At 32.5% G+C, this 27754-nt stretch overlaps 2 protein-coding genes across 8 annotated transcripts in view; both read right to left on the bottom strand.

Moving 5' to 3' along the window:
• LOC110024099 overlaps positions 1 to 19863 on the bottom strand; it is a 66532-nt gene extending 46669 nt beyond the window's left edge. The window contains exons 1-2 of one of the 4 annotated variants that reach the window (XM_020723875.1): positions 19600 to 19863; positions 14468 to 14609 (exon numbers count right to left, since the gene is read on the bottom strand). In XM_020723875.1, coding sequence (XP_020579534.1) covers positions 14468 to 14609; positions 19600 to 19713 — 256 coding nt within the window. In that variant the 5' untranslated portion in view covers positions 19714 to 19863. The remainder of the gene's footprint in view (positions 1 to 14467; positions 14610 to 19599) is intronic. The other 3 variants (XM_020723883.1, XM_020723857.1, XM_020723864.1) reach the window with 3 other exon arrangements.
• A 5616-nt stretch (positions 19864 to 25479) lies between these two features.
• The window catches only part of LOC110017817, a 38604-nt gene continuing 36329 nt past the window's right edge, over positions 25480 to 27754 (bottom strand). For 3 of the 4 annotated variants that reach the window (XM_020714932.1, XM_020714933.1, XM_020714934.1), the window contains exons 10-11: positions 26362 to 26549; positions 25481 to 26276 (exon numbers count right to left, since the gene is read on the bottom strand). In XM_020714932.1, coding sequence (XP_020570591.1) covers positions 26409 to 26549 — 141 coding nt within the window. In that variant the 3' untranslated portion in view covers positions 25481 to 26276; positions 26362 to 26408. Of the gene's footprint in view, positions 26277 to 26361; positions 26550 to 27754 lie in introns of all 4 variants that reach the window. The other variant, XM_020714931.1, reaches the window with a different exon arrangement.

Here is a 27754-nt window from a genome sequence, read left to right as displayed (position 1 = left end):
CAGTTGATCAGCCTTCTATTATTATCGTTAATATCCTCTAAATCAATATTAATTGCCCAGATATACCAAAATTTTACATTATTAACATAAACATTAGAATTAATTTTTAATTTGTTTAATGATTATTAATGATTTTTGTAATTGCTCTTTTATGATCACCTTTCTACTTTTCTTTGTCGGGCACTAATATATCACTCATGTCACGACCTAGCCCGGAAGCTTAGAATTACGAAGGCGAAAACTATCGGTCAGATAGAGAAAATCTATCTAATATTTTCATTTCACAAGTAAAATGAAATTCAAAACACAAGAGTCACTCTAGTTACAACGTACATATTTTTAAATATTTACAACATACAGAAAAAAAAACAAGCTGTTAGTAGTTTCAGTCTGCACTCCTCGGTGTCGGTGCACTTAGGGTGCGTTTGGGACAGCTTATTGATTGTGTTGCATTTTGAAAATGCAATTAGGGGAATTTGGAATTGTGTTTGAAGTTTGTTTTCTAATATTTTTCTTAATAATCTATATTAAGCACAGCAGCGGATTCCTCCCTATGGCCCGCGTTTGGCGAAACAAATTGACGCCCCGTGCACTCGTCTCATGCTTTCGTCCCGTGCCCTCCTTCGCTCTCATCCCCTTCTTCTTCGATCGCTATCGTGTCCCTCTCAGAGGTCTCTCTCGATCTTTCCATTTATCCTCCTCCATCCTCCATCCTCCATTTGATCTTTGTTGTGGTGATATGTAAGTTGTTCTTACAGTGGTTTTTGGCGCAATAGATTTTTTGTGAGATTTTTTCCTTTCACGTTTCCATTCGGCATTGAGAAGCTTGTGATGGTTGGGTGTGATGTGATTTATCAATTCCTATTTATCTGCTATGCTGTTTTGCGAATTTAGATTTGAGTCTGTGAAACTAAAAAGGGGGGTTGGGGGAAGTGAATGTTTAACTGGCTGATGTGGCTTCAATAGTTGTTTGCAAAGTTGAGGCGGCCTTGCTTGATCAATGACATTGATCTAGAAATGAATTTTGCGCTTTTCTTTCAACCGGGACAGTGAATATTGTATGGAAGAGAATTTTGTGCTAACATACCCTTTTTTTAAAAAAGTACTATTGTGGTGGTCATGATGGCGCTCCACAACTATATTCCACGATATTACTCTTGGTCGAATCCAAACTTCAGTATGGCTGATGATGATTAGATGCATGTCCCACCTGAGCATTTGATTTTCACGTTAGACAGTCTATACCACTAGCAGAGAGGGAGTCATCGGAATCTGACACCCAAGATGATGAAGGTGCAGCAGAAATGGCAACTTTGAGAGAGGATTATAAATGTTATCGTCAATGTTGACTGGTCGTTTCATCTTTACATTCTAGACTTATGTTTTTTTTTTATTTCTATTGTATCATTGTTACTTTTGATTTTATATTATTCACATGTTTGAAAGACCTACTGGATGACTTTTTTTTTATGATATGCACATGGCACAAGACATCGATTTAACGTGGTTTGAAGGCAACCAAGAACTTTTTTTTTACAAAGTCCGCTGTCTTCATGTAGTGAAAGACTCATTGGTTGGTGTAGTTAGTTCTTTGATACCTCACACCTACATTTTTTTCCAATTTATGTTTTTTTTATTTGATACTATTTTTGGTAATTTCCATTTTCTTATACATTTTTTTCTTTAACTGGCTGATGTGGCTTCAATAGATGTTTGCAAAGTTGAGGTGGCCTTGTTTGATCAATGACATTGATCTAGAAATGAATTTTGCGCTTTTCTCTCAACCAAGACAGTGAATATTATATGGAAGTGAATTTTGTGTCAACATACCCGTTTTCCAAACAATTACTACTTATTGTGGTGGTCATGATGGCGCTCCACAACTATATTTGACGATATTACTCTTAGTCGAATCCAGACTTCAGTATGGCTGGCGATGATCAGATGCAGGTCCCACCTGAAGCATTTGATTTTCACGTCTGACAGTCTATACCACTAGCAGAGAGGGAATCACCGAAATTTGACACCCAATATGACGAAGGTGCAGCTGAAATTGCAACTTTGAGAGAGAGGATTATAGATGTTATCGTCGAATGCTGACTGGTCGTTTCATCTTTACTTTCTAGACTTATGCTTTTTTTTTATTTCTACTGTATCATTGCTACTTTTGATTTTATATTATTCACACGTTTGAAAGACCTAATGGATGACTTTTTTTTGTGATATGCACATAGCACGGGACGTTGATTTCACGTGGTTTGAAGGCAACCAAGAACTCATTTTTGTTACAAGATTCGTTGTCTTCATGTAGTGAAAGACTCATTGGTTGGTGTAGTTAGTTCTCTGATACCTCACACCAACATTTTTTTTCCAATTTATGTTTTTTTATCCGATACTATTTTCGGTAATTTCCATTTTCTAGTACATTTTTTTCTTTAGTTTAATTTTCTGAGTTGTCTAATGTTTTCTCTTCTGCATCTTTCAAGGAACATGAGCTCCAAGATTTCAAAGACCTCCCGACGTGTATTCTGCAATTTAGACTACAGTTCTACTTACTGACGTCAGGTCAGGCACACAATTATAGGAGACGGCTCTACGGTTGCTCGCGGAGCGTCCCGAAGAGGTGTGCTTTCTTCTGGTGGGCAGACAGTCCGCCAAACTCCACTGCCGATAGTGATCGGGGTTCAACGGCATCCTCGAAAGACAATGTATCTCGTGGCATGCTCTGTCTCGATTACAATATTAATATTATCATAATTTTAATTGTAATTTTAATTGTAATTTTAATAATTTTTTTCTTTTTTTATCAATCTTGATACTCACTATTAAGTGAGGATTGTTCTATCTTTTGTCTTTACTGTTTTGTATTAGTTTTCTCCTTCTGCATTACCAAATAAATTGCCAAGACAGTTCTGTTACAAATAACATTACTTAACAGAGCATAATGATCATTTATCTACAAACAGCTATAAATCATTTGTTTTGAAGCAACTGCCCAAACAGACAGTCAGCTTATCAGGGTAAACTGTTGATCAGCAGTTTATCAGGATAAACTGTTTATCTGGATAAGCCGGATAAGCCGCAGCTGCCCTAAACAGACCCTTACTCTCTAGGATCCATCTAGCCTAAAGTTGATTTTCTGTAAAAAAGTTAGCAACTGAAAGTTTGAGTTAAACCATTCAATAAGCAAATGTTTCGAAATTTCAATAATTCTCATTTTAAAATAATTTGTAAAAGTGCAATAATCAGTAAAAAAAAGTAATGAAAACAGTTTCGTTTATTTTCATTTATTTATGTTACACCTTTTTTTATTACAAGTCACTAAAATACAAGTTTAATCTTTTCCAACTCACTATAAAGATAAGCAATCATTTTCATTTATATTTTCATGCACGAGTAGATTGTATTCCCATGTAGTATCATCTAGAGGTGACTCTCATATGCATGTGACATTATATTTTATTTCATTTCTTGCAGTAAACATTTTAAAAAAATATTATGTTTTATATTTTAAAAATAAATAATGGAAAGAGTAAAAACATGAATAATTGTTTTCAAACATAAACAGAAACATTGTGAAGTAAAAATATACTTACCCATCTATACAGTGTAATCTTTAATTCTCAATTAGTCTAGGCTTTTGGGTGCAATTATAGGAATGATTTAAAACTTAATTAGTTTATATGCATTTTAATCATTTCCAATAATAAGTATATCGATATGAATATTCAAAGTTCATTATAGGCTCCAATTAAATTAATATTTTGCAACATTATCATCTTTCAAATATGCTCTTTAATAATATATATATAATTATATATTAAATTTAAATCAATTTAACTGTTTAACTTTCCAATTGCCTTTCCTAAATTTCTTATGACATACTTGCAATATAAGTAATTTAATTAAATTTTTAAACTTATGGTTGTTCAATTTTTGGAAATTAAAAATTAAACATTAAGACTGAACTACATACCTTAAATTTCCTCTCCTTTTTTTCCTGTCTTAGCTTCCTTGCCAAACTTCCTACATAAATTTTAGTAATATTAAATCAATTTCGATTGAAACATTTTCTTAAATTAACTGAAATTATTTGGAATTATATTTCATAAATTAATTTGCATCTCACTTACCTACGCTAAAAATTCTTCCCAATCCTCACTACCATGCCTTATTTATGTGCATTAAGCATGTAAGGTTAGTTCGTATGACACTACAAGCCACACAATCCCTCCTCCTGTCACTCGAGTAGGGCACAGGAAGTTTTGATCTTCCTTCTCCCACGCACAAAAAACAGACACACGAGGAAGGCTCGATTCCTTCCATGAAAGTCACTCACGCTCACGTCTGGCTCCAGCGACTAGAGAGATTGTCTCTAGATCTCCCTCCTTTCCTTCCTCTTTCCTCGTTGAAGCTTGGACCATAGCTGACGCGCGAAAGATGAGACGCAACTTTCCTCTCCCTCTTCTTCCTTACCTCTTTTCCGCTTCTTCTTCTTCTTCCTTATCTCTTCTTTCTTCTTCTTTCTCTATTTCTCACGCTCACTTTCTCTCGCTCTCTTTCTCTCTCGTGTGAAATGAAAGTACGAAAGAATAATCTTTCATATAAGCCTTCCAATGAGCAGCAAGAATTCAAGTGAGCGACACCAGCCTTTCAGTGTTGTAAAGAGATATTTTCATGTTTTTAATAATTATGCTAATAAAAAATTTAAAGGGTGTTATTACAATTCTACACTTTAAAGGGATCATTTTGATATGTAAAATTATATGCTAATTCTCATCGATGAAGAAGTTATGGAATTAGTTTCCATTTCAATATTTTTTTTTCTCAAAATTTTTGTTTTAATTTTACTAAGCAGTGAAACTTAGAATTTTCCATGTTATTTTGCATTCAGTAGATGATGTTTTAAAGGGTTGGGATTGTTAATTAAAAAACACATAATAGATTTATATCTTTATATAATAATAATTAAAAACTATAACAAATAACAATTACAATTACCCGCCCCTTGCTACCCTCATTTAACCATTTCATGAGCATCAGGAAGGCCGAACTGAGAGTAGGACATCGGAGCAGGTCAAAAAAAAGGAAGAAGAAGATGAAAGGGAGAGGAAGAAAGAAGAAGGAAAAGAAAGGTAGATTAAGCAGTGTTTTGATTTAAAATTTAGATTTTCATTTATTCCAAACAGACAAACTATTAATCAGATTGGTAGGTTTATATGTTCGTGTGAGGATAAATATTATTAAAATTGCTTACAAAATAAGGAAGTTTCGGAGAGTTCAATTAGCCAAATTCGATCGTAAGGTGTTTAAAATACACAAATTCTAAGAAAGAAAATAAATCTACTTTAGCTTTTTATATGTATACTTATACGTAATTAGATTGATACTTGCAATGCAGTGGAAATTTTCATATTATGAAACCCGTTTTTACAGCTTATTATTCAAACATAAATAATCACATGAAAATTTTGTTAAAATAGGCTTGTAATTAATTGTATTTTAATAATACAAATGTTTCATTAGTTTGTGATAATGCTAAATGAAAGTATCCACAACAACAACAACAACAACAACAAAAAAAAAACCTTTATACCACTAAATGAGATCGGCTACATGAATCCGTTTTCTCCATTGCATCCTATTGGAGTGTCATATTTTCATTTAATTCTAATAAATTAAGATCATTTTGTATACAATATGCCCAAGTCTTTCTAGGTCTACCTCTGCTTTTTTTAACGTAAGTCGAATCTAAAACATCTACTGTCCAAATCGGATCATCAGATGGTCGCGTTTAATGTGACCAAACCATCTAAGACGGATCTCTCTAATTTTGCCCGCCACTGGAGCTACACCAACGTTATCACAGATATATTCATTTTGCATTTTGTCTCTCTAAGTGTAAAGCCACTCATCCACCTAAGCATTCTTATCTCGGCAACACTTTAACTTAGTTTTATGCTTCTCTTTTAAAGGCCAACATTGAGGTCATAGAGCTTTGCTTTGCAGGTCTCACCACCATCTTATAAAATTCTTCTTTCAAGCGGTACTTTACTATATCACACAATAGGCCTTACGCATTCCACCACTTCAACGAACCAACTTGAATTCTACTATTCTACCAATAGCATCCCCTCAATATCACCATCACTTTGACAACAAACCCGAGATATCTAAAGCGTTCACGCCTTTAAATAATTTGATCACCCATAGTTACAACTCTGTCACTAGAGCTACTACTACTAAAATTACATTCCATGTATTCATTTTTAGTTCTATTCAAATGAAGGCCTTTAGACGATTAGACCTTCATAGTTCAAGTTTTTCCTGTATTTTTTCTCCAGTCTAATCCAAGATAAGGATATCATCAGCTAAAAGTATCCACCAAGGTACATCCTCCTGTAAATGTCAAGTAAGAACATCCATAACGCAAAAGAGCAAAAAGATATGGGCTTAAAACTGATCCCTGATGTAATCCAACTAAAATAGTAAAATATTTGATCAATCTTCCTTTTATTCGAACACAAGTAACAGTTCTAGTATGCATATCTTTAATGACTTGAATATAAGTCATATCAACAACTTTCTTCTCTAGAACTCTCTAAAGGATATCTATTGGATCCTTATCGTAAAATTTTTCTAAATCAATAAAAATCATAAGCAGATCCTCCTTATTCTCTATGAAATTCTCCACCAAACCTCTCAATACATGTTCAATACATGTATAGCTTCCATATAGCATAAATTCAAATTGATTATGAGAAATCTTTGTAATACGTCTTAACCAAATTGATTGTAATACGTCTTAACTATACGTCTTAACTTATGTTCAATTACCCTCTCACATAATTTTAAAGTATGACACATCAACTTAATTCCTCTAAAATTTGCACACTTTTGTGCATACCCTTTATTTTTAAAAATAGGGACCAAAAGATTCTTCCTCCACTCCTAAGGCATCTTTATAGTTTTTAAAATAATATTAAAGAGTTTAGTAAGACAAGAAACTCCCAAATCTCTTATATATTTCCACACTTCAATTAAAATATCATCAGGTCCTACAAACTTTCCACCCTTTGTTATTTTTAAAACCTCTTCAACATATTTTTTCCTAATACGATGGTAAAAATAAAATATTTTAGTATTATTAACGATATTAAGATCACTAAAGTCGAACGTATTTTCATAAACTCCATTAAAAAGTTTATCAAAATATACAAAATAGCTCACCCAACTATTTTGAATATCTTTTTCTAAGAAAAATACTTTTTCATTTTCATCTTTAATACACTTTACTTGAGTTAAATATTTATTTTTCTTTTCTCTTTGTTTGGCTAGCTTATAAATATATTTTTCACCCACTTTTATATATAATCTATAATAAATATCACTGAAAGTAGAATTTTTAGCGTCACAAATTGTTCTCTTAGACTTTCTACAGGTCATTTTATATTTTCTCAATTCTCTAAGCTTTTACATTTAAACCATTTTTTCTAACATAACTTATATTTTATCTTTTCTTGTACATTATTATTCTACCACCAACTATTTTTATCATAGAAATTTTTTCTTTTAATTCTTCAGATACATCTTTTATCATTTGTTTAATAGTATTTGTTATTTTATCCTACATAGAATTTATTTTTTCATAAACATCCTGAATCCTAAAATCTTAAAATTACTCATAAAAATAATTTTGTCTTTTAGGTTCCCACATCTAATTTTACGATAATGATTCATAGTATTCTTTATTTTACAACTCTTCATCTTAAAATCTAGAACTAATAATCGACGTTGAGTACTTAAATCCTCACTTGGAATGACCTTGCAATCTTTACATTCTAGACAATCTATTATTCTCATAAGAAAATAATCAATTTGTGTTTTATTAGATACATTCTTATAAGTAAAAATATGCTCATCTCTTTTTACAGTATCAGCAATAACAAAATCATCCGTTAGAGCAAAATCTAATGGCTCTATCTTCTTCATTAATCACTCCAAAATCGTAATCACCATGAATATTTCTAAAATCTTCTATCACTTTACCGACATATCCATTTAAATCTCCTCCAATAAAAAATCTTTCTTCAAGAGGTATCATTGTATCAAGTCTTCTAAGTTATTCCAGAATTTTTTTAGAACCTATATCTAAACTTACTTGAAGAGCATAAATAGTTATAATATTAAAATTCTTAGTATCAACAATAATCTTAAGGGTTATAATTCTATCTTCAATTCTATTAATTTTTACAACATTACTATTCAAAATCTTATCTATAATTACACATATATCATTTCTAGTGTGACTCTTACTTGAGTATCAAAGTTTAAAACTTAAGTTATCAATCTTCTTAGTTTTTCCTCCAGCACCCTTAGTTTCTTGAATACATAAGATTTATCTTTTTATGAATTATAATATCAACTAATTTTATTAATTTACCTGTGAGAATATCTATATTCCAAGACTTTATCATAATATTAATTTTGTGGATTAACTTCTTTACCCGCATTAATCCGTAACGTGGAAATCCTTGCTTATTTGACACTATATACGGGCGTCGGTGTAGCGGTCCTTGCACACTTTTCATTGTATTCAAGTCATACAGCACATTGCTTGCAGGGGTGCCCTAGCATTTACACGATGTCAAAAGGATTCATGTCATGATTTTTTGACAAATTTTATACTGGTTGTCGACTACCTAACGCAATTGTCCACTTTTCAAATTCAGGGTTTGGGACCTAGCAATGGCAGTGTTTATTTAAATATTCTAGTATCACTAAAATTCTCATATGTATACATAGTTCTTCAACATATTTAATGATTTCCATGTTTATTTAAATGTTCAATGACAACGATATATTGAGCTTAAGAAATATAATGTTTTTATTTTGTATTGGATTTATTTATCTTGCCAAGTGATACTCATCTAGGATTACTAAAAGATTTTAAAGATCATATCTAGTATGGAGATGTAGTGAGTATGGCAAAAGGAAGAGATTATGTGAAATCAGTGGAGATTGGAACGGGCAAACTGACGTTGGAAGTTGTTATAAGGAAGAACTGCAGCTGGTGGATAATGTGGCGATGTACAAATGTCGGTAGGTTCCACCACCATTTATCTTCAAGATTCAGCTTACAACTTGAAGAAGAATAAACTACAACACTCATGCAGGAGAAAGCATACAAAAATGTCGCTAAATAATATAAACCAAAGCAAGTGTCCAAAATAGGTCATACTCATACTTATGATAAATTAAAAGTGTAATTTTAATTAAAATAATATATAAAAATAGGGTCCACGAGGATGGTGACAGCCAACAGGCGGGAAAGTCCCACTATTGGACTCCATAAAAAGCGAGTATGTCCTGATCCGAACCCGCAGCACGAGATTTGGAGGTTCTCTAGAAAAAGCTTGTATTCTTCTCTAGGAGCATATGGATCCTTATAGTGTGTTGATAAGTCAGCGACGTTACATATAACAAAAATAATATAATATCTTGTCAGGTCAATCAGTGAGTATTATTATTAATCTTTTTTGTGATTCTAAATAGACCATCTACTAGGATTGAACTTCCTGAAAGAACCAGTAATAAACCTCACATTCTTCAATTTAATTCTTACTAAATCACTCTTCTTGAATAAGAGTGAATAAATGACCTTTCCTGGACTTGTTGATTGCTTCTGATTTTGCTTTCTAATATCCCTCCTCAAATTCTCATGTATAATCTCAATATCTCAGACCCTAACATTTGCATCTGTGCCAACTTTAATAGCTAACAGTATCGACACTAACTGAAAGGATTTTGTGTATATACAACTATAAAAAGGTTGTGACCTGTTGATAGTATAGTTGATTGGTTGTAGGCATACTCAACCTGAGGAAACACCAAATCCCAATGCTTAATATTCTCTATAAAAACTATAAAAAGGTTGTGACCTGTTGATAGACTAGTTGATTGGTTGTAGGCAAACTCAACCTGAGGAAACACCAAATCCCACTGCCTAATATTCTTACATAAAACACCTAAAAAAATTTCCCAAATTGCAATTCATCATCTTTGTCTGTCAGCATGTCTGAGGGTGCACTATAGAGCTGCACCGAAACTCTTATACCTAATTTATCCAATTAGATCCTTTAAAAGTGACTCAAAAGATTCAGATCCCTATCTAAAGTGATGGTCATAGGCATGCCTTTAAGATGAACGATATCCCTAAAGTAACTTCAGAAATGTGTGAAGATCCCTCAACTTGTAGTAAGTACAAAGTGTATCGTCTTGAAGAAGCATCTACTACTACCATAATCAAACTCTTACTTCGCTAAGTCTGTGGAAGTCTCACAATGAAGATCATGCTCACATCCACCCAAAGCAATTTTGCAACTCATTGCAGTATATAGAAACTCATATTCTATCCTGGATCTTTTAAAAATAACATATCCTGCATTGTCCAACGTACCATTCCTTTTTCCATACCAATTCAAGCGAGTAGAAATTCACATTTGCTAAGGAAAGAGCATCGTACCTGCCAAAGTTCCTTGTTAGACCCCCATTGTGACATTTCTATAAGACACTCTCCGAGTAAAATCTAGGAATACACAGTATGCTCTGATAGAACAAGTAACCATCTGATCTGTTGAACTGTTCATAAGTCTTGTCCTAACAATGAGCCCAAATCTACTAAAAATCTTGTCAATGACATGTAACCTTTACACTTCAAATCCAATTATCTTCAATTGCATAATAATAATAATAAGCAAGTGACGGTGGTTTAATACAACTACTAGTTTGTTTTGGCTCCTATCTTGTGCTTAAACACAAAATGAAATAAAGACAAAAACTCCACCAAAGAGGCATGTCTTTCATTTAGCTTACTTTGACTATTCAGAAATTTGAAGGCTTCATGACAAGTGTAAAAAGTGAACTCACTTGCCGGCAGATAGTGAAAAGAGCCCTTACAATAACATAAAACTCTTGATCATAGATAGAACATTTACTCTTTGAATTATTCAACTTTTCAATAAAAAAAATAATATGGTGTCTTCCTTGATTCAGAAAAGCTTTAATCCCCACATTAGAGATGTCACTCCACCTCAAACACCTAATTAAAATATGGAACAGCTAGGACCAAAACCTAAGTAACTTGTTTTCTCAGAGCTTCAAAGCTAGCATGTGCATTATCCGCCTAAGTGAATCTATCTGTGTTGAAAAGTTCCATCAAGGGTGCCATTATGAAACTAAAATTAATAATAAATCTCATGTTAAAACACCATGAAACGGACATATCTTATTAAAATACAATGAGTAGAGCTAGTCCACAATAGCCTTAACCTTCAATGGGCTTAATGTTGAACGTTGAAACTATATATCCTAGGAAACACGTTTGCGGTGTCAGTAAACGACACTCTTCGGGTAGTCGTACAACTATTCATTTCAAAGAACTCCAAACACCCATCGCTCTTCCTCTAAACTTGTGCACACCAATATATCGTCAAAAACCCCAACCACAAACTTCCCAATAGAAGCTCAAGAAATCTAATTCATCGCCTTCAAAAAGATACTTGGGGAGTCGGACATGCCAAACAGAATGACCGTCCACTCATAAAGTTCATCTCGCATCTTAAATGCATTCTTCCACTCATCTTTGGGCCTCATTTAAATCTGATGATATTCGCTATGCAGATATATTTTAGAAAAGAATGTTACTCAACACAATTGATATAATAAGTAGTCCAACCTCAGAACGGAAAACAAATATTTGATAGTAATCTTATTCACTTTTTATTATTAATGCATGTGTCATGATCAATCTTTCATAAACACGATCAAAACTGGTAAGACGCTATTTGTCTTGTTACGGACTAGTCCCAAAGCTATCAAATTCTCAACCTGGTTTCACAACTCCCATACATTGTTGGTCGTATCTAATGGGTAGGTTTATTGGGGAGCACTAATGTTCTAATAAAGTCTATAGCATGTTAAACCCCTCAAAGGGTTGATAATCCAAGTGATATTTTGTCAATCATAAGCATTTTGAAATACCTCCAAAAGAGATCACACTATAATAATAACTTTTTTAATAATAAATAAATAAATTTAATTTAAAAGAATTAACTTATTTAATTAATGAAATAAATCAAAATAGATTAAATAAAGCAATTAATAACAACTAAATTTTAACTAAAATAATTTTAATTAAAATATAAATTAATATTTAGTTTAAGTTAAAGATAATAATTTTATTGCCGCTAACAAAACTTGTTAAACAAGTGTTGTTTCCGCAGCATGCATGCCACCCATGGAATTTTAATCGAGGGTTCGATGCCCTTGTTCAAAATGTGAGAGAGAGAGAGAGAGAGAGAGAGAGAGAGAGTAAGCAAAGTGGGAGCAAGATAAAGTGAGCAAGTGAGAGGGTGGGAGAAAGTCGGTGAGCATGTGACTTGTGCATGCAAATTATGTGCCCAAGACACTCGGGCGAAGGTTGGAGAACCATAGCCAAGCGAGGCTGGCTCAACGAGAAAAAAATCAGAATTGATACATAAGGTAAGAATTTTGAACTCAAATTTAAGGTTTTTTCTTCCTTCCTTCTTATATGAAAGAAATGATTTCTAGTTGATTTCCTTTGAAGTACTAAAACCCAAATATTTGCATTCTTAATTATTTGTAGGGATCAAAAAAATCGAGATCTAAAGGAAGAAAAAGTGTTTTGGTTAATAAATTTAATTCATACAATTTTCACTTTCTATTTTATTACGATTAAGTTTGATTTTTGAAAACCTTGGGTTTAATGTTATGGCAAATAATAATAAATTTGCTTAGGATCATTGCAAGAGAAATGAAATCAGCAAAAAGAATAATTAATTTTGAAGGAAAAGGGAGAAAATTAAGTGTGCATGCCAAATTTAAAAATTTGTATGAAATTTTCCATTTGAGAGCTTATATAATTACACATGAAAATATTTCTATGCACGAACCCGAATTGTGTTTAGCTAATCCAGACAATTTAAAGGTTTTGTAAGGAGACAATCTAAAAAATTATAAAGGGAAATAGGAAGTATTAAGGTATTAATATTACATGTGAAATTTTTAGTTTTTCTAAAATATAGGTATAAGCAATATGTTTTTATTTTTAATTATTATTTTAATTTTCGAACGAAGGTTATGAACCCAAAATATAACTACATCAAAAATTTTACCTTGAACTGGTTAAGGGTAATTATAAGGATTAAAATGGTGATCGTAATTAATCTTTAGGGATTCGAAGAAGAATAAGATTGAGGCATGCATGATGAATGCCTTAAAATAACGTAGTATATGAAAAACAAGATTAAAAAATTGAAATTCCATCAATATGAGAATAAAAACAAATATAATATCAAGAGAAGTCTTGTTGAATTAACTAGGAAATGTTCGTTGATATAACAAGCAATTATGTTTTAGGTACCACTTCAGAAGGATTGATTTTTGAAGAAAGTGGATAAACAAGTTTGTTAAATGTGGGTAATTATGTGTCTATTTATTGTAATTGTTTTTAGTCTTTCATTAAATGCAAATAGATACATTTAAATCTTTTTGTGCATTAAAAAGCTTTAAATTCTAACAAATATTTTCTTCTACAGTTGTAAAATTTTCAAATTTCACATGAATACCTCAATAGCAAATGATTTATTTAATGCAAATGTTTAATAAAAGAAAGAAAACACACATTATTTATAAATTTAAATATGACTGCACGTGTGCAGTTAAATGTTGCAGTCGTCCTCTTACGATACTGATTGAGAAAGGAATGTACTTGTTCATGTAGATGAAAATTGAAACGGATGGCACACTTATACTAAAAAATAAATTAAAACCATAACTCTAACGAAAATAATATATAAAAAATGGGGTCCCAGAAAGTTGGTGGCAGCCAACAAGTGAGAAGTCAAGCAATTGTAATCTATGAGATGAGAGTTAGTCCCAATCAGATCCCACATGCACTGGAGATCGTGGGATCCTCTCCTACATCACTAAGCCCTGTAGCTCACTAGATTATTATAAATATATTTACATAAATTGAAAATGAGAAGATTGATGCTGAGCTGAATCAGTTCAATTGTATGACAATTTTTCACAATTCAGATATAGTTTATTCTGCTCTACACGGGTGAGTAGGATTTTGAAATGGGTGTTGGGTGTATATTCAGTCAACTGAATCATACCGGCCTCCATTACAACATGTGTTAATTTTGGGGAGGGATCGTTGTGGGCTTGAAAAATAAGCCCTCTCAAACATGCAATTGAACAATACCCTATCTTTCCACAGGTTAATTTCAAAGAGGAAAAAAATTACAAAACACAGTATGATTTAGTTATCATGAAAACGTGTACAATGTACATGCATCAATGTGTAAAAATTTTGTAGAGGAAGCCTGATGAAAACAAATACAAATAATTAAGAAAGACTTTGCAAATAAAGGGTTCTTACTTTGTAGTAAGATGACAACTCCAGGAACAATCATAGTTCCTATATATTTATGCCAAACCGACACAACAAAATATGGCATTGTATCATCACCAACCTGAATGTTTGTCATCAAGATCGGCCTTCTACTAGAAGCAATAATTTTCTGTAAATTCATGAATCGAAATGAAGAATCTAAGAGATGTTCATAATAAAAAATGTCGAAATCAAAGTTAAACTCTAGAGATGTAAAAATTATTAAATTATCTCTTTAACAAGTAAATTAAAAGATTTAGGTTGAATTTAAATCAACACCCTAGTATCACATTCCTACCTTCCACATGTGGTTGTGAGGTGTTCCTACCACCCTCTTACCAAAATAAGCAGTGGCTTGCGGCCATGGTCCAAGCTATAGTGTAGCATGGCGGCATGGAATTACTAGCAGTGCCAAAATCAACCTTAGTTGCAATACAAAGGCATAATATCACAATAATCACAAGAGCTCGTACTCATTTCAAAAGAAATTCCTCATAATCAAGTTTGTAAATCTGCATTATACATTTTCAACCAAATCACAAGCATAGAAATTTTTGGAATATTGTTTCTTAACCTATTTGTCAATGTGACAAAAGGATAATTAGTTCTTCACAATAAAAAGCTATACAAGTGCATCATACATCAATAGCAATTGGAATTCCCTTAATCATCTAACATAGTGTCTCCAAAAAAGAAAAGGGAAGGTTAAGAAATTTGATCTTAAGCAATCAACAACTATGTAATATGGATCAGCTGTATTAGATGCTTATGATGTCCATGGATCCTAAAAGAACTTTACATCTTGATTTCCATCAAATGTTGTCCAGTTGCATGCACCAATCTAGAAATTTCTAATATTGCTTCGCCCCCCTCATTCATTCATGGCATTGGCCTTTTCTTCATTGTGTATCAATAAATGTAATAAAAATTTGAATTCAAAATTCAAATCATGTCGTACTATGCTTTTCATTTTTTTTAAATTTAGGAAATTTTGTGACTATGCATAGCCCGTGAATCATCCTTATTTATACCTAACATGTACTCTAAATCCTTTAAAAGAATTGAATTAACTAAGACTTCCGCACATTTAGAGCACGTTCCTGGTCCCAATTGTCCAATCCATCCTGTTGATCCCTCATCATGGCTGGCAACAAAGGAAACATGTACTCCGAGTTACTATCTAGTATTGGTATATATATCATAATCAATATGACCACCTACACATAGTGGAAGGAAAGGAAACACATACTCCGAGTTACCATCTAGGCTTGGTATATATGTCATAATTAATATGACCGCCATATCATTTACTTTTGTCCCCCAGATTATCTTAAGAAGTGGTTCGTGCAAAATGAAACCAACCATTAAGTTCTAGACATTTAAGGTGTCAAATAAAAAGGTGATGTCATGAATAATAACAAAATTGCCAATAAAATTTTGTAGGAATTGTGTCTGACTGAGTCGTCCATATTTGCTACACCACTGCTTAACCTTAGGGGGGTCAGCAAGAGTGTGATAAAGTGGTATTAGAGAAACATTGGATGAAATTAATGGCAGCATATTTAGATTTTGAAGAAAATGAAATAAGAAAAATATGAATTGATCAATACAGAGCTAGAGACTAATTGGATCTGAGGTATATAATTCATAATACTTGAGAAGCAATACATGCAGCGTATAATTATTATATGATAAATTATCTTGCATAATCAATTGAGTAATCTACATAAATATATTTTCAGAATTATTAGAAAGAATTGAGAATCAGACTTTTAGGAAAATTAAAAAATAGGAAATGAAGTTAAGGATAATTTTGACAAAAGTGATACTCAAAATAGGGCAAATGTGAAGACCAAAAGCACTAAGTTATAGGGAATTGTCAAGTTAATATCTCAAGAAGTTGATAAATGATCGTTATTGAAAGATCTTCTACCTACATTAGGCCAAAATTTGAATATGGTATCATAGTTGGTCAACATTTGAGGATTTTTCATACATTCAAGTCACATGCATTAAGAGGTATCAGTGATCATACAGCTACTGAAGATTGGTTAAAGATCATTTTTTATGGCATGATTGGTCCAAAAAAATAAAAAAGTGGTGCTAGCCACTTTCATGTTAAAAGGTGAGGCAGAGAGGTAGTGGCAGGCACAACACAGAAAAAAATTTAGATTGACGTATGTTACAGATTCAATGAGATGATTTTATAAGAATTTTTACGAATTGATTTACTTCACCTTCGGCCATATTACACTCCAGGATAAGTTTTTCAATTTGACTTAAGGATTCAAAATAGTTATGTATTGTGCAACAAAATTCACTTCTCTCTTTAGGCATGCTCTTCATTATGTCAACACTCAACTGGAAAAATGTCATAAATTTTTGTGTGGCCTTAGAGAACGGTTAAGATTAGTATTGGCTCGTTTTAAATTTCTCAATGTCAATTGAAAGAGTCAAAAGGATTGAGAAGAGTTGTGAATTTCTTCATACAGCAGTGGGAACCATAGACAAGAAAGCATAAAAGGTTGGATAATAGAGCAGATGTTTAGAGCAAGAAGTTTAAATTTGACAGCAAGTAGAAGCAGATTCAATTAGAGAAGTCAATCTATGAGAAGTGTCCGAAAAGACATTTTGGGTAGAGCCTGGCTGGAGAGAACACAAAATCTATGAAGGAATTTGGTTGGAGGGAACACTACAAGAATTGAAGAAACCATCAAATAATCCAAAGAAATTATAATTTAATAATAAAGCTACTATCAACATTACAAAAAAACTGATTTTTCATAATGGGGCCAAGCATATAGACATTGATCTCCATTTCATCAAGGAAAAGATAGATGAGAATTTATCATGTTAATTTACACACCTTCAAAACTTCAAATAATTGATATTCTTCCTAAGGTCATGGACTGCAATAATTTCAAGAGTTTAAACTGCAAGTTAGGTATGGTTTATCTCTAATAACCAGCTTAAAGGGAATATTGGATGCGGCCAATGCCCACAAATCCTAAAGAGTCAATGGATCTTCCTGATTTACACCTAATGTAGTTCATTCGCCTACACTTATCCAACAAGTTTTCAAATTTTCTCAATCCAACTCATAGATCAAATCATTCTTTCTTTCTGTGTCATTAAATGTAAAGATCTAAATTGAAATATCCAGACCTAGTTGCATCATTTTTCCTCTATAGTTATTTAGTTTCAAGGAGTAAATTTTGGTGTCCATGGGAAACTCATGAATCACCTAATGTGTTCGTACCTAACTTGTACCCTATAATCATTGAAGAATTCATTCAATAAATTATTCTCATTTTTGTACAAGTTGACATGATTTTTGAGCAGCCATTTATAGGCGTGAAAAATGACGAACTAAAATAGTTTATGTTTGATTCTTTAACTGAACAATTTAAGCTCTAGGTAAGATTTGTGGTCAAAGAATGTGAAGGGGAGTCAAATGTCATAAAAGTCTTTGTGAAAATCTAGGAAATTGAAAACATCTCTCCTCCCAAATTCTCTCTGAATCTATAAAGCAAGTAACCTTTTAATGGTGTTTTAAGCATGTTCACTTGTTCAACTTAGTGAAGCGATATTCAATAATGCCTTAAAAAATTGAAAAAAAAAAAAAATTAAAATTATGATATAAGCTTAGACATCCATGAATTTTATCTTCCAATATGCAGATTGTGTGTTCAACATATTCTCCACAAGCATATGTGATAGTTTTGATTCTGAAACATTTGGTGAGCAAAAGGAGAAACAAATCTAATTCACTTAAAAGAGTCTTATTCCATAATTACTAAAGTGTTTGTGCTCAGCAAGTTAACATAGTATCAAAACTATGGGCATGAGTATAGAGGAATAACAGCTTTAGCATCCACACATTCATAAAGAAAGAGCCAAAAAGTGGACCTTGATGGAGAGTGCATCTTTGCACTCTTTCTAGTTTAGAAGTCAAAATGAGAAACCAGTTGAATGTGTGTGAATCTAATTTTACAAGCACACGCCCAATCACTACTCAGTGGATCAAAAAGCACGGAAAAAAAACTGAAAACATAAAAAAAAGCAGACAGATTTAAAGGACTTGGGCTAGAATTTCCTGATGTTTGCCTTAAATGTGGAAAGCCGACAAAATCTGTCTTAATTCAACCAAGGCACAAGCTAGCATGCAATATCTACAGGAATATTTAACAAGTTACAAAAGTAAATACTTCAAAAACCCAAGTTGAACCAATCTCTAAAAGTTGCCTCTAAGCACCTCCAAACTTCCAACGATGCGAAAGCTAATCCTAATAAAGACAGCATTAACCATTTTTCGTTAACATAGCCCAACAAGTATGATCTCCCCACTTAACCTCACCAGTCATGTAAGGAGCATTGGCATGCAATAAATACTATATTACATATTGGAGGCAGCACCTTTTTTTTTAAAGAATTTGAGATTGATCTTATCCACAGAGATTGAGAGACTTCTCTTCTCTCTTTCTTCTTTCATCTCACGTTAGCAACCCAAATTCCCCAATAGTGGTTACATCATATTTAGTTTCAGGGAGGGTTCCAATGGCCCTCCAAAAGTTACACCCTCCAAGTTAGAATAGCAAAGGACTGCAATGTCATATTTTGGTATGAAAATGGCAATCAAACCCAAATATCAAAAAATTGAAGGTGGAGGTGGTTCCAGGATTCATCAATGAGCGCAACAAACCTCTACAAGCAACCAAAGACGCGCATCAATTAGTTCTTTACTACCATACTACAACAAAAAGAGGTCCATGAGGGATATGCTATTTTAAGATCGAAAATGCAAAAATTTTCAACATAGTGTTTACTCTCACTTAATTAAGTTAAGAAATTCAAAATAAGGTATTCAACAATGTTAGTTCTCAAAATGCAGAACAGTAGCTCCAACATTTCTGTTATAAGCGCTGAAAAGGGAAAACCATCCATGTTAAACCGATAGAATCAAATGTCTAAGTCCTGATAAACAACAGTTCGGTTTCTCTAACTTTTTTTTTTGTTAGTTTTTCGACCAATTTAAGTCCCAATGAAAATCAGTGCAGCACGAAGCTGTAAGAAAACTTTGACCGGTAAATAGAACGAGACGAAGAATACTAATTCATTACCTCGATCGGTTGCGAGCGTTGGACAAAGACGAGAAGCTGTACCATGTCGCCAACGTGTGAAGACGCCCTTGAGAGATCGATGAGAGGGCCATACCACCCAATCGCCGCTGCCATTGTCCGGGTGGCAGAAACCCTAAGGTCCAGCGACTGCTCGGAAGTTCTACGACGATGGTGATGGCTGTTGTATACTTGTATGGGACTGAGGGACCTAACAAAAGGAAAGGTGGTGGGCTTTGCTGCAAGAGGGGCCTAACAAAAGATAAAAAGGCCGGGAATGCATATTGCGTCCGGAATCGAGTCAGACCGGTCCAATTAAATTTCGTCATCGGTAACTTTTCCGATCCATTCAAATTTTAGCTCATTATCCGGCCCTAATCAGCCTCTTTAGAGGATAAATTATTTCATACGGAGTACTTGTACATGCAGATTCTAGTTGCTCACCTAAAAGAAATTAAAGCGGTATAGCCGAGATTATTGGAGTTAAACTGTGTAGGTTATTTTTACGGATTATTGGAGGGTTATTTCGGCATTAACTCCAATAACGTCTCAATAACCCCTCAATAATTTTTACGGTTCTGCTCCAATAACCTCCCAATAATTTTCGCGGTTTTATTTTAATAACCCCTGCATTGACCCCACAATAACCCCCCCCCCCCCCCCCAATAAATTCTCAATAACCTCTGTAATTTCACGTCAATAACCTCACAATAACCTTCACATTGACGACATATTACTGGAGTTCGCACGTAAAGCTGCGTAAGTACTCTGTATGAAATAATTTCTCGTTTTGGAGGGAAGAGATGGAAGCTTGGGTGGCGATATTAAATGCTCAACCTAGCAATTAATTTTGTGTGAGGAGGGAGAAGGAGGCTTGACTTCCAAATGGGTACTTTGACCTGATTGGCTAGCTGGCTATAGTGAGGATCGACTTTCTTGTGAAAGATGGGAGGCTCAAGCTGAATGATTGGTTCACTGTGGTGAAGAGGAGCTATTGAGGGAGATAATGGTGGTGAAATTAAGACTGAGGAGATAAAATAGAGGTATTAGGTATTTTAGGTTGGTATGTATATAATATTAATCTTTTTGGGTGCTAAATATGTTAATAAGGATGACTTGAGTGGTATGTGCATAAAACCCTCTTATTTTTATTGTAAAAAAAAATTAATAAAAATAATATTTGATATAACTATATTATACAATTTAATTTAGGGTTCATTTGTGGCAGTCATAAATGTTTCTAAAATCTATTTTAGAACTATTACATGGAGATTTATATTTTTGAAAACAAATATGGGTAATATTAGGTTATTTTTTACGAGAAATTTAAAATAATAATTTTCTTATAACTACCACATTTTTATAAACTTGATTACAACAAATATTTATCATCACTAAAATTATAAACAATGCTAAAAAGGTTGCATCTAAGCATAACAATGAAAAATGTATGTAAAGCGAAATTATAACAAATGAACCACAAATGAATATCGAATAATGCTTATTAAGATATTAATTTTTTTATTAAATTAATTAAAAATTAGTTAAGTTGTGACATGGCTTTATGTTTTCCATAATAAATAATCAAAATTAAACAAAATGAGTAGAGCAACTTAAGTGGATAAATAATCATATCTTTTCAACAAATTTTTTTAAAATTTTTGTATGATAGCATTTTTTTTAATGATTATTAAATCAAATGATGAAAATTTATTTTAAAAATAATTATTTTCATCCTAAGACCCATCCATGATTTTAGCTCGCTTCCACAAGATGCAACATACAAATATTACCCTGATTAATTACTCTGTCATTCGCACGTTATCAACAATGGAGTTTCCTTTGAGTGAAAGAGTAAAAAAGATCATGTGTGAGAGGCATTCATCCTAAGAGGATGGTGATCTCATCTTCACTCTTGGTAGTAGAGGCAGGTTGTGCAAAAACAATTATGGTAGACCAATAAATGAGGAGCTTGAGGATTACCAAAAAAGATAATACTAATTATGGAGTTAGAAAGCAAGTTGTCCAAGCAAAATTTCATGTGATATGCTAAATTTGACTCCCCATTAGATTTATTAATTAATGATCTTGTAATTTTTAATTTATCAGTGTTTAGTACTCTAAAATCTCTCTTTGTATGTATCTATAAATTTCCAACACTAAGCAATTCCTAGCTTAGGTGTTACACACTCATGACTTAAGCCATTATAGTTGCTCATTGCTACATACATACACTGTTTTTCATTATTACTCGCATTCACCCACCTATCATCCTCACAACTGCCAATCGTCATCACTAGTCGCCAAACTTCATTAATCGAGCATTTCTACTCATAGGTGTGCACTTACAATTAACAATTTTTGTATGAGATCAATAACCTCACTATAAACAAAAGTTGTGAACATCTTCTTACCAATCATTTTGTCTTATGCATTCTTCACCTATTGTAAACATTTGCCTACTTAGCTTGTGAAAACCTCCATTACCCACAACACCACCATCTTTTTTAGCTTATGAAAACTTCCATCAACTCCAAGATACTTGATCCATGCTCACAAAAATTTTTTGGATGGTCATATCCTCTTTACCTCTCTTATAAAACTCATACCATTCTCGTGCTTCTGCACTAGCATTCTCCTTCTTACACTTGTCTTCCCTAAATGGAGTATCGTCATCTTGTTGATGTTGATGACAATGATTGTTGTTATTATACATCCAACAATGTGATATTCTCCATGCTAGAAACCTTTGAAATTTTCTTTTCAAGTGCCATCTTATTGGTTTTTGCATCTCCTTCATTCTATGTAATCTTTACTTGTTTTGCTTTTGTGTTAACTCATATTATTGTACGACCCACATATATGCCGGGAGCATGATGATAAGCAAAATTACTTGTTTTAAAACTATTATGGAGGTATTAAAAGTTAGATTGTCTTAAAAACTTTATGGTGACTTGAAAAGGATGCTTCAACAACAACTATAGATGCACGGGCTTGAAGGTGAATATTACATTTCAAGTCCTTATGCGCTAAAGAGGAAAATTTGCAAATACAAATGATAGCATGTGAATTTGATATAACCTTTGTTATGAATGTGTTGATCGCAGTTATGATCGATGAGACCCGATATTGGTGTAACAATGTTATGCTAGTCAAATCACCTTTTTATAAAATCATATATATGAGGGCTTTTCTGAGAATACCACTCAAAAATGTCTCTAGGAAATTTTTGTCATGAACCATATAGGAAATGCATCTGGAGAATTATGGCAAGTTCTATGAGTAGACTTGATGCTTCTTTACTTTTACCCAATGCTCTTCTTAAGTGCTAAATATTCCCCACCATTCCTTTAATACAAGTTTTGAAAATAGTTAGAAGAAGCCCATAAAATTAGACACATGCCATTTTTTTAAAAGCATACACATTTAATGCAAAGCATTATCACCCTGGCTTATTCAAGAACATATATTTTAGTCAGAGTATAAATATTTTAACTAATACATAAAAATATGATTCTAACATGAGATGTGAAAATTTTAGACTTGAGCCATCCAATATAAACATTGGGTTATGTTTGCATTGGTTCAAGTAATAAAAACTAAAATATGTTAGGGACGTGATAAGTGGGTCTGAGTTGATTTAAAATATACAATTATATGATTTGTTTAAATAAAAAATCATATAAAACTATGTTTTTTCTTATATGTCATTTTTTTATTTGGATTATTATTTTTATTTTAGTTCGGTTGAAACTAAACACTATAGCTCAAATATTTTTTTGTGTCGTGTTGGATCAAATTAGAGTTTAGTCAATTTAAAATCCGCGTGAGATTTTTGACATTTTTAAAAAAATCATCGAATTTGAGTTGTATTAGCGAAGTCATTTTTGGGCCTAACCTAACCCAAATGTGAACACAAATTAACACCTCTATAATTATTATTGCAATATAAAACAGACCCCCTCGCGACACAAGCTTAAAACTCCAAAAGTTCAATATATCAAATGCCCATTCATTATTTCTATATTGACTTGGCTCCATATCATCTTTTCCATCAGTCTCTTACATACTAAATCATAGTGTCACATTACATGCATCAACATTCCTACATTACTCATTTTTTCTTTGTTAGGCGTCCACACAATCTAGTTGCTATTGTTATTTGACCCTCATTATCGCTTCCTCACTACTAACCTATAAATAACATCAATCCACTAAACTATAAATACCTTATTATTGTGATGACTAAAGGGTTAGTAATCATGGACTCATATATGCTCACTCCAAACTACTTTTGTTGAAGCCATTACAATCTTATCTAAGGAGTCACCTTTCATACTTCATATAGAGAATTCAAGATGTTGTCCAACATTGGTGATCTCATACTTCATATAGAGAATTCAAGATGTTCCCTAAAAATGGGCGTAGGCCTATGGACTCAATTACCATTAAACACCATTCTTATTTCGATGCCATTTTATTTTATTTGCCTCTTTTCCTCTTACTTGAACTCCCAAATTTTACAGTTCACTCTAAGACCCTCGTGGGATAACATTAGAGCAACTATGGTATTCTCAAAGCCACGAGTTTAGGCAACTTTGGACTTGATAAATATGATGGTTTTCTCATAAATGCCATAAAGACTAAATTCATCAAGTAGTATAATCATACAATTAATCCTAATTAACACTTGATTAACTACATTATAAAATTAGACAACTTCAATGAAATGCATAAAACGAGTACAATTTAGGGTGTAAACGCTCGTGTTCGGCCCATGTATATTTCGAGCTCAAAAAATATGCTCGTGTTCTGCTCGTTTGTTTAACGACCTGAATACGAGTTGTTCACGAACAAAGAGTCATTTTAACAATCCTAATCACGTAGCCATAAGGTGTTAATGGTTGGGACAAGATGTAAAAGCTATTTTTTATATTAAAACACCATTTGAATCTAATTTAATAATTTTTATTCTATTTTCTTAATTAATACTTTAAATTAATTATAAATTCTTGTAGCCTTGTAGTCAATTAAATTTTTAATATATATAATATAATTGATGAGTATTATTTCGAGCCAAAACAAGCCAGAACAAATCTTTGTTCGTGTTCGACACGTTAATTTAGCGAACGAGTTGTTCGCGAACAAGCACATAAACTGGCCAACATTAAAAAAATTGCCTTATCAAGTACTATTAAAAAAATAACCATTAAGTTTATTTTTGTAATTTAAATTAATAATATGCTTTATATAACTAAATGTAAATTAATAAATTTAATGAATGCCTTGAAAATCATAGAATCACATAAATTTGTTAGGACACCAGGTGTTGAATAATCACGTGATGAGAAAATCAAGCAAATAAATACTAAAAAACATTAATTAAAAAAATATTACAATATCAATAAATATGGATCTGATAGAGTATTAAGCTAATTAAATTCTAAATAATAAAAAGAAAGTTTTGAGCACTATAACAAATTTTGAATAAATTTGTTAAATTTAAATATTCTAAATTTTAATTATGTTCATTTTTTAGATATTTTTTAAAAGGTTTTTCCATCAAATCATTATATAATTAGCCAGAACAAACAGTGAGCTAAACTAACCTTAAACCATCACTCTATATATATTGCTTAACCATAGTTAACACAATCAAACAAAATTTAATGAAATGAGTAAAAATTTAGAACCAAATAGATGGGTTTTCTGCCAATGCACCAAATGTGTTAAGAAAAACAGTTGGTCAATGAGTTTTCTTATAGCAGTAAGCATGTAATCAATCAATTAAATTGGAAAGCTGGGCTAATTAAATTCTCAATAATATTTAGCTATGTTTTGAAAACATCAAGATAAAAGATAATAAATTTTGAGTTAATTCTAAGAAGATTGAATAAAAAACTGAATCAATTTACAATGAAAGCTACTATAACACACACCTACCTTTGAGCTCAGCCTCCAAGTAATCATTCCTCATGCTAGCTTAAGCTGCTGAAAACATCAACATTGTTCTAGTTTCTATGTTCTAGTTCCTAGAAAATAATCAACTTGAAACAAATGAGTTTAAGGAAAAGTTAGATAGAAAAATAAATATTAATATCATCAAATTGTTAATGAAATACACATAAATCAGTGGCAGATAGAATGAATCATCATGATGTTTCATCATCATCACAGATAAAAGATGTAAAAAGAACTGACTCTTCCGACATGATGTGGAATAGAAACTGAGCATTATCTGTGTGTTATGTTCCAATTTGATTGGAAGCTTGGAACCACCATACGATCAATATTTTAAAATAAACTCAACGAATATAACATTCTCATGCTATGATGGAAAAGCTATAATGGAGCATGAGAGAAATTTGTCACCAGACAGTTACCAAGATCTGCAAGGCTATTAGTTGTGTTAAGCGCCAAGGGAGTCATCTTAGACCCTGAGTTTATAAAAGTGTCAAATTAATCCAGACACTTTTAATATGGGCTAAAATAGTTACTAAAATAATCCTCACAGTTTAATCCCCATTAAAAAAATTTGGGGACTAAATTGATACTTTTATAGACTCTGGGCCATTTTGACACTTTCCTCGTTACTATTTCCTTGATTAATCTATAGCATCAGCGTGCTATGTCGGTTATGGCTTCCTTTTGCCTTTTATTTTACAGGTTTTATTTCTGATCTGCAAACACAATTCAGATAATCCCAGCTTAATAATTGCAACCATAGAAAAAATGCAGATAAAAAAGGGGAAAAAAGAATCGCACCCTTAACAAAATTGCAGAAATTGTGATTGTCTGCGTTGTCATAAAATTCAGATTTCCTGACTCATATCAACACCAGCTTGTGTTTCAGGAAATGATGGCATCTTAATCCGATGTAGGGGTGCACAACGATCCCTCTTAGGAGAAAGAAGTTTCCCACATAATAAGCTATTTATGATCCAGCTGGCTGGCTGTTGAAAGGAAAGTTCAGCAATGGAAATTTACTTGGTATAATGCAAGAAAAGAGGACTTCCCAAAGTGATGAAAATTTACTTAAATAAATGCGGCGCACTATTTTAAGGTTGTGAATTGGTTTGAAGATTGAGCATAACTTGAAAAATGGATTGTCGTTTGGCTCGCATTGACACTTGAGCCAAGATGATATTTTAAATTTGTTGGTTTATGCTAATCAATAATTTAGTTATGTTATTCCAAATCAAAGGACTTATTTGACATTTTGTAATTATATGTATAATTTATTCTTTTGGTAAGAAATGATGATAATTTCGTGATTACAATTAAATTTCTAGGGTGTTGAGCATACCAATAACCATGACAACACCCTCTAATCAAAATAAATACGATAACTGTTATTGTATATTGCGAATATTATTTTGATTAATTATCATTTTATGTATATAAATGTTTTAAGAGAAGGATTATTACATTTAGATCAATTACATATGAAATTTTATACACAACACAGTGAATTTATTTTGTGTATTTCATTTACATGAAATAATTATTATTTCTATTATCTAATTTGATATTTATATCAAGCAAGATTCATTAATCACCAAGTGATCGAATTAAAAAACTTATATGTATCAAATTAAATATTACTCAATTACCAATGAATATGCGATGCTATCAATGAAATGATTTGACAAAATGAAATAATTATTATCATTAGTGACTTGAAGTTTAACACTGCCGTTGCCGGTCCCAAGCCCGGATGAGAAAAGTGGAGGGTTGCGTTAGGTAGTCGACAGCCAGCGTAAAACTTGTCGAAAAAATCATGACATGAATCCTTTTGATCATTGTGTAAGTGCTAGGGCGTCCCCTGGAAGCGACGCGCTGTATAGCCTGAATACAGTGAAAAGTGTGCAAGGGCCGCTACACCGGCGCCCGGGTGTAGTGTTAAATAAGCAAGGGTTCCCACATTACGGGCGAATGCGGGTAAAGAAGTTAGTCCATGAAACTAATGAAACTAATATTAGGATAGGATCTTGGAATATAGGCACTCTCAATGGTAAATTAATGGAATTAGTTGATATTATGATTCATAGGAAAATTAATATCTTATGTATTCAAGAAACTAAGTGGGTGGGAGAAAAGGCTAAGGAGATTGATAATTTAGGTTTTAAACGTTGGTATTCTGGTAAGAGTCGCACTA

The sequence above is a fragment of the Phalaenopsis equestris genome, unplaced genomic scaffold (assembly GCF_001263595.1).
Source record: "Phalaenopsis equestris unplaced genomic scaffold, ASM126359v1 Scaffold000002, whole genome shotgun sequence".
In the NCBI taxonomy this organism is placed as follows: domain Eukaryota; kingdom Viridiplantae; phylum Streptophyta; class Magnoliopsida; order Asparagales; family Orchidaceae; genus Phalaenopsis; species Phalaenopsis equestris.
This window is presented reverse-complemented; position numbering and strand designations above follow the sequence as displayed.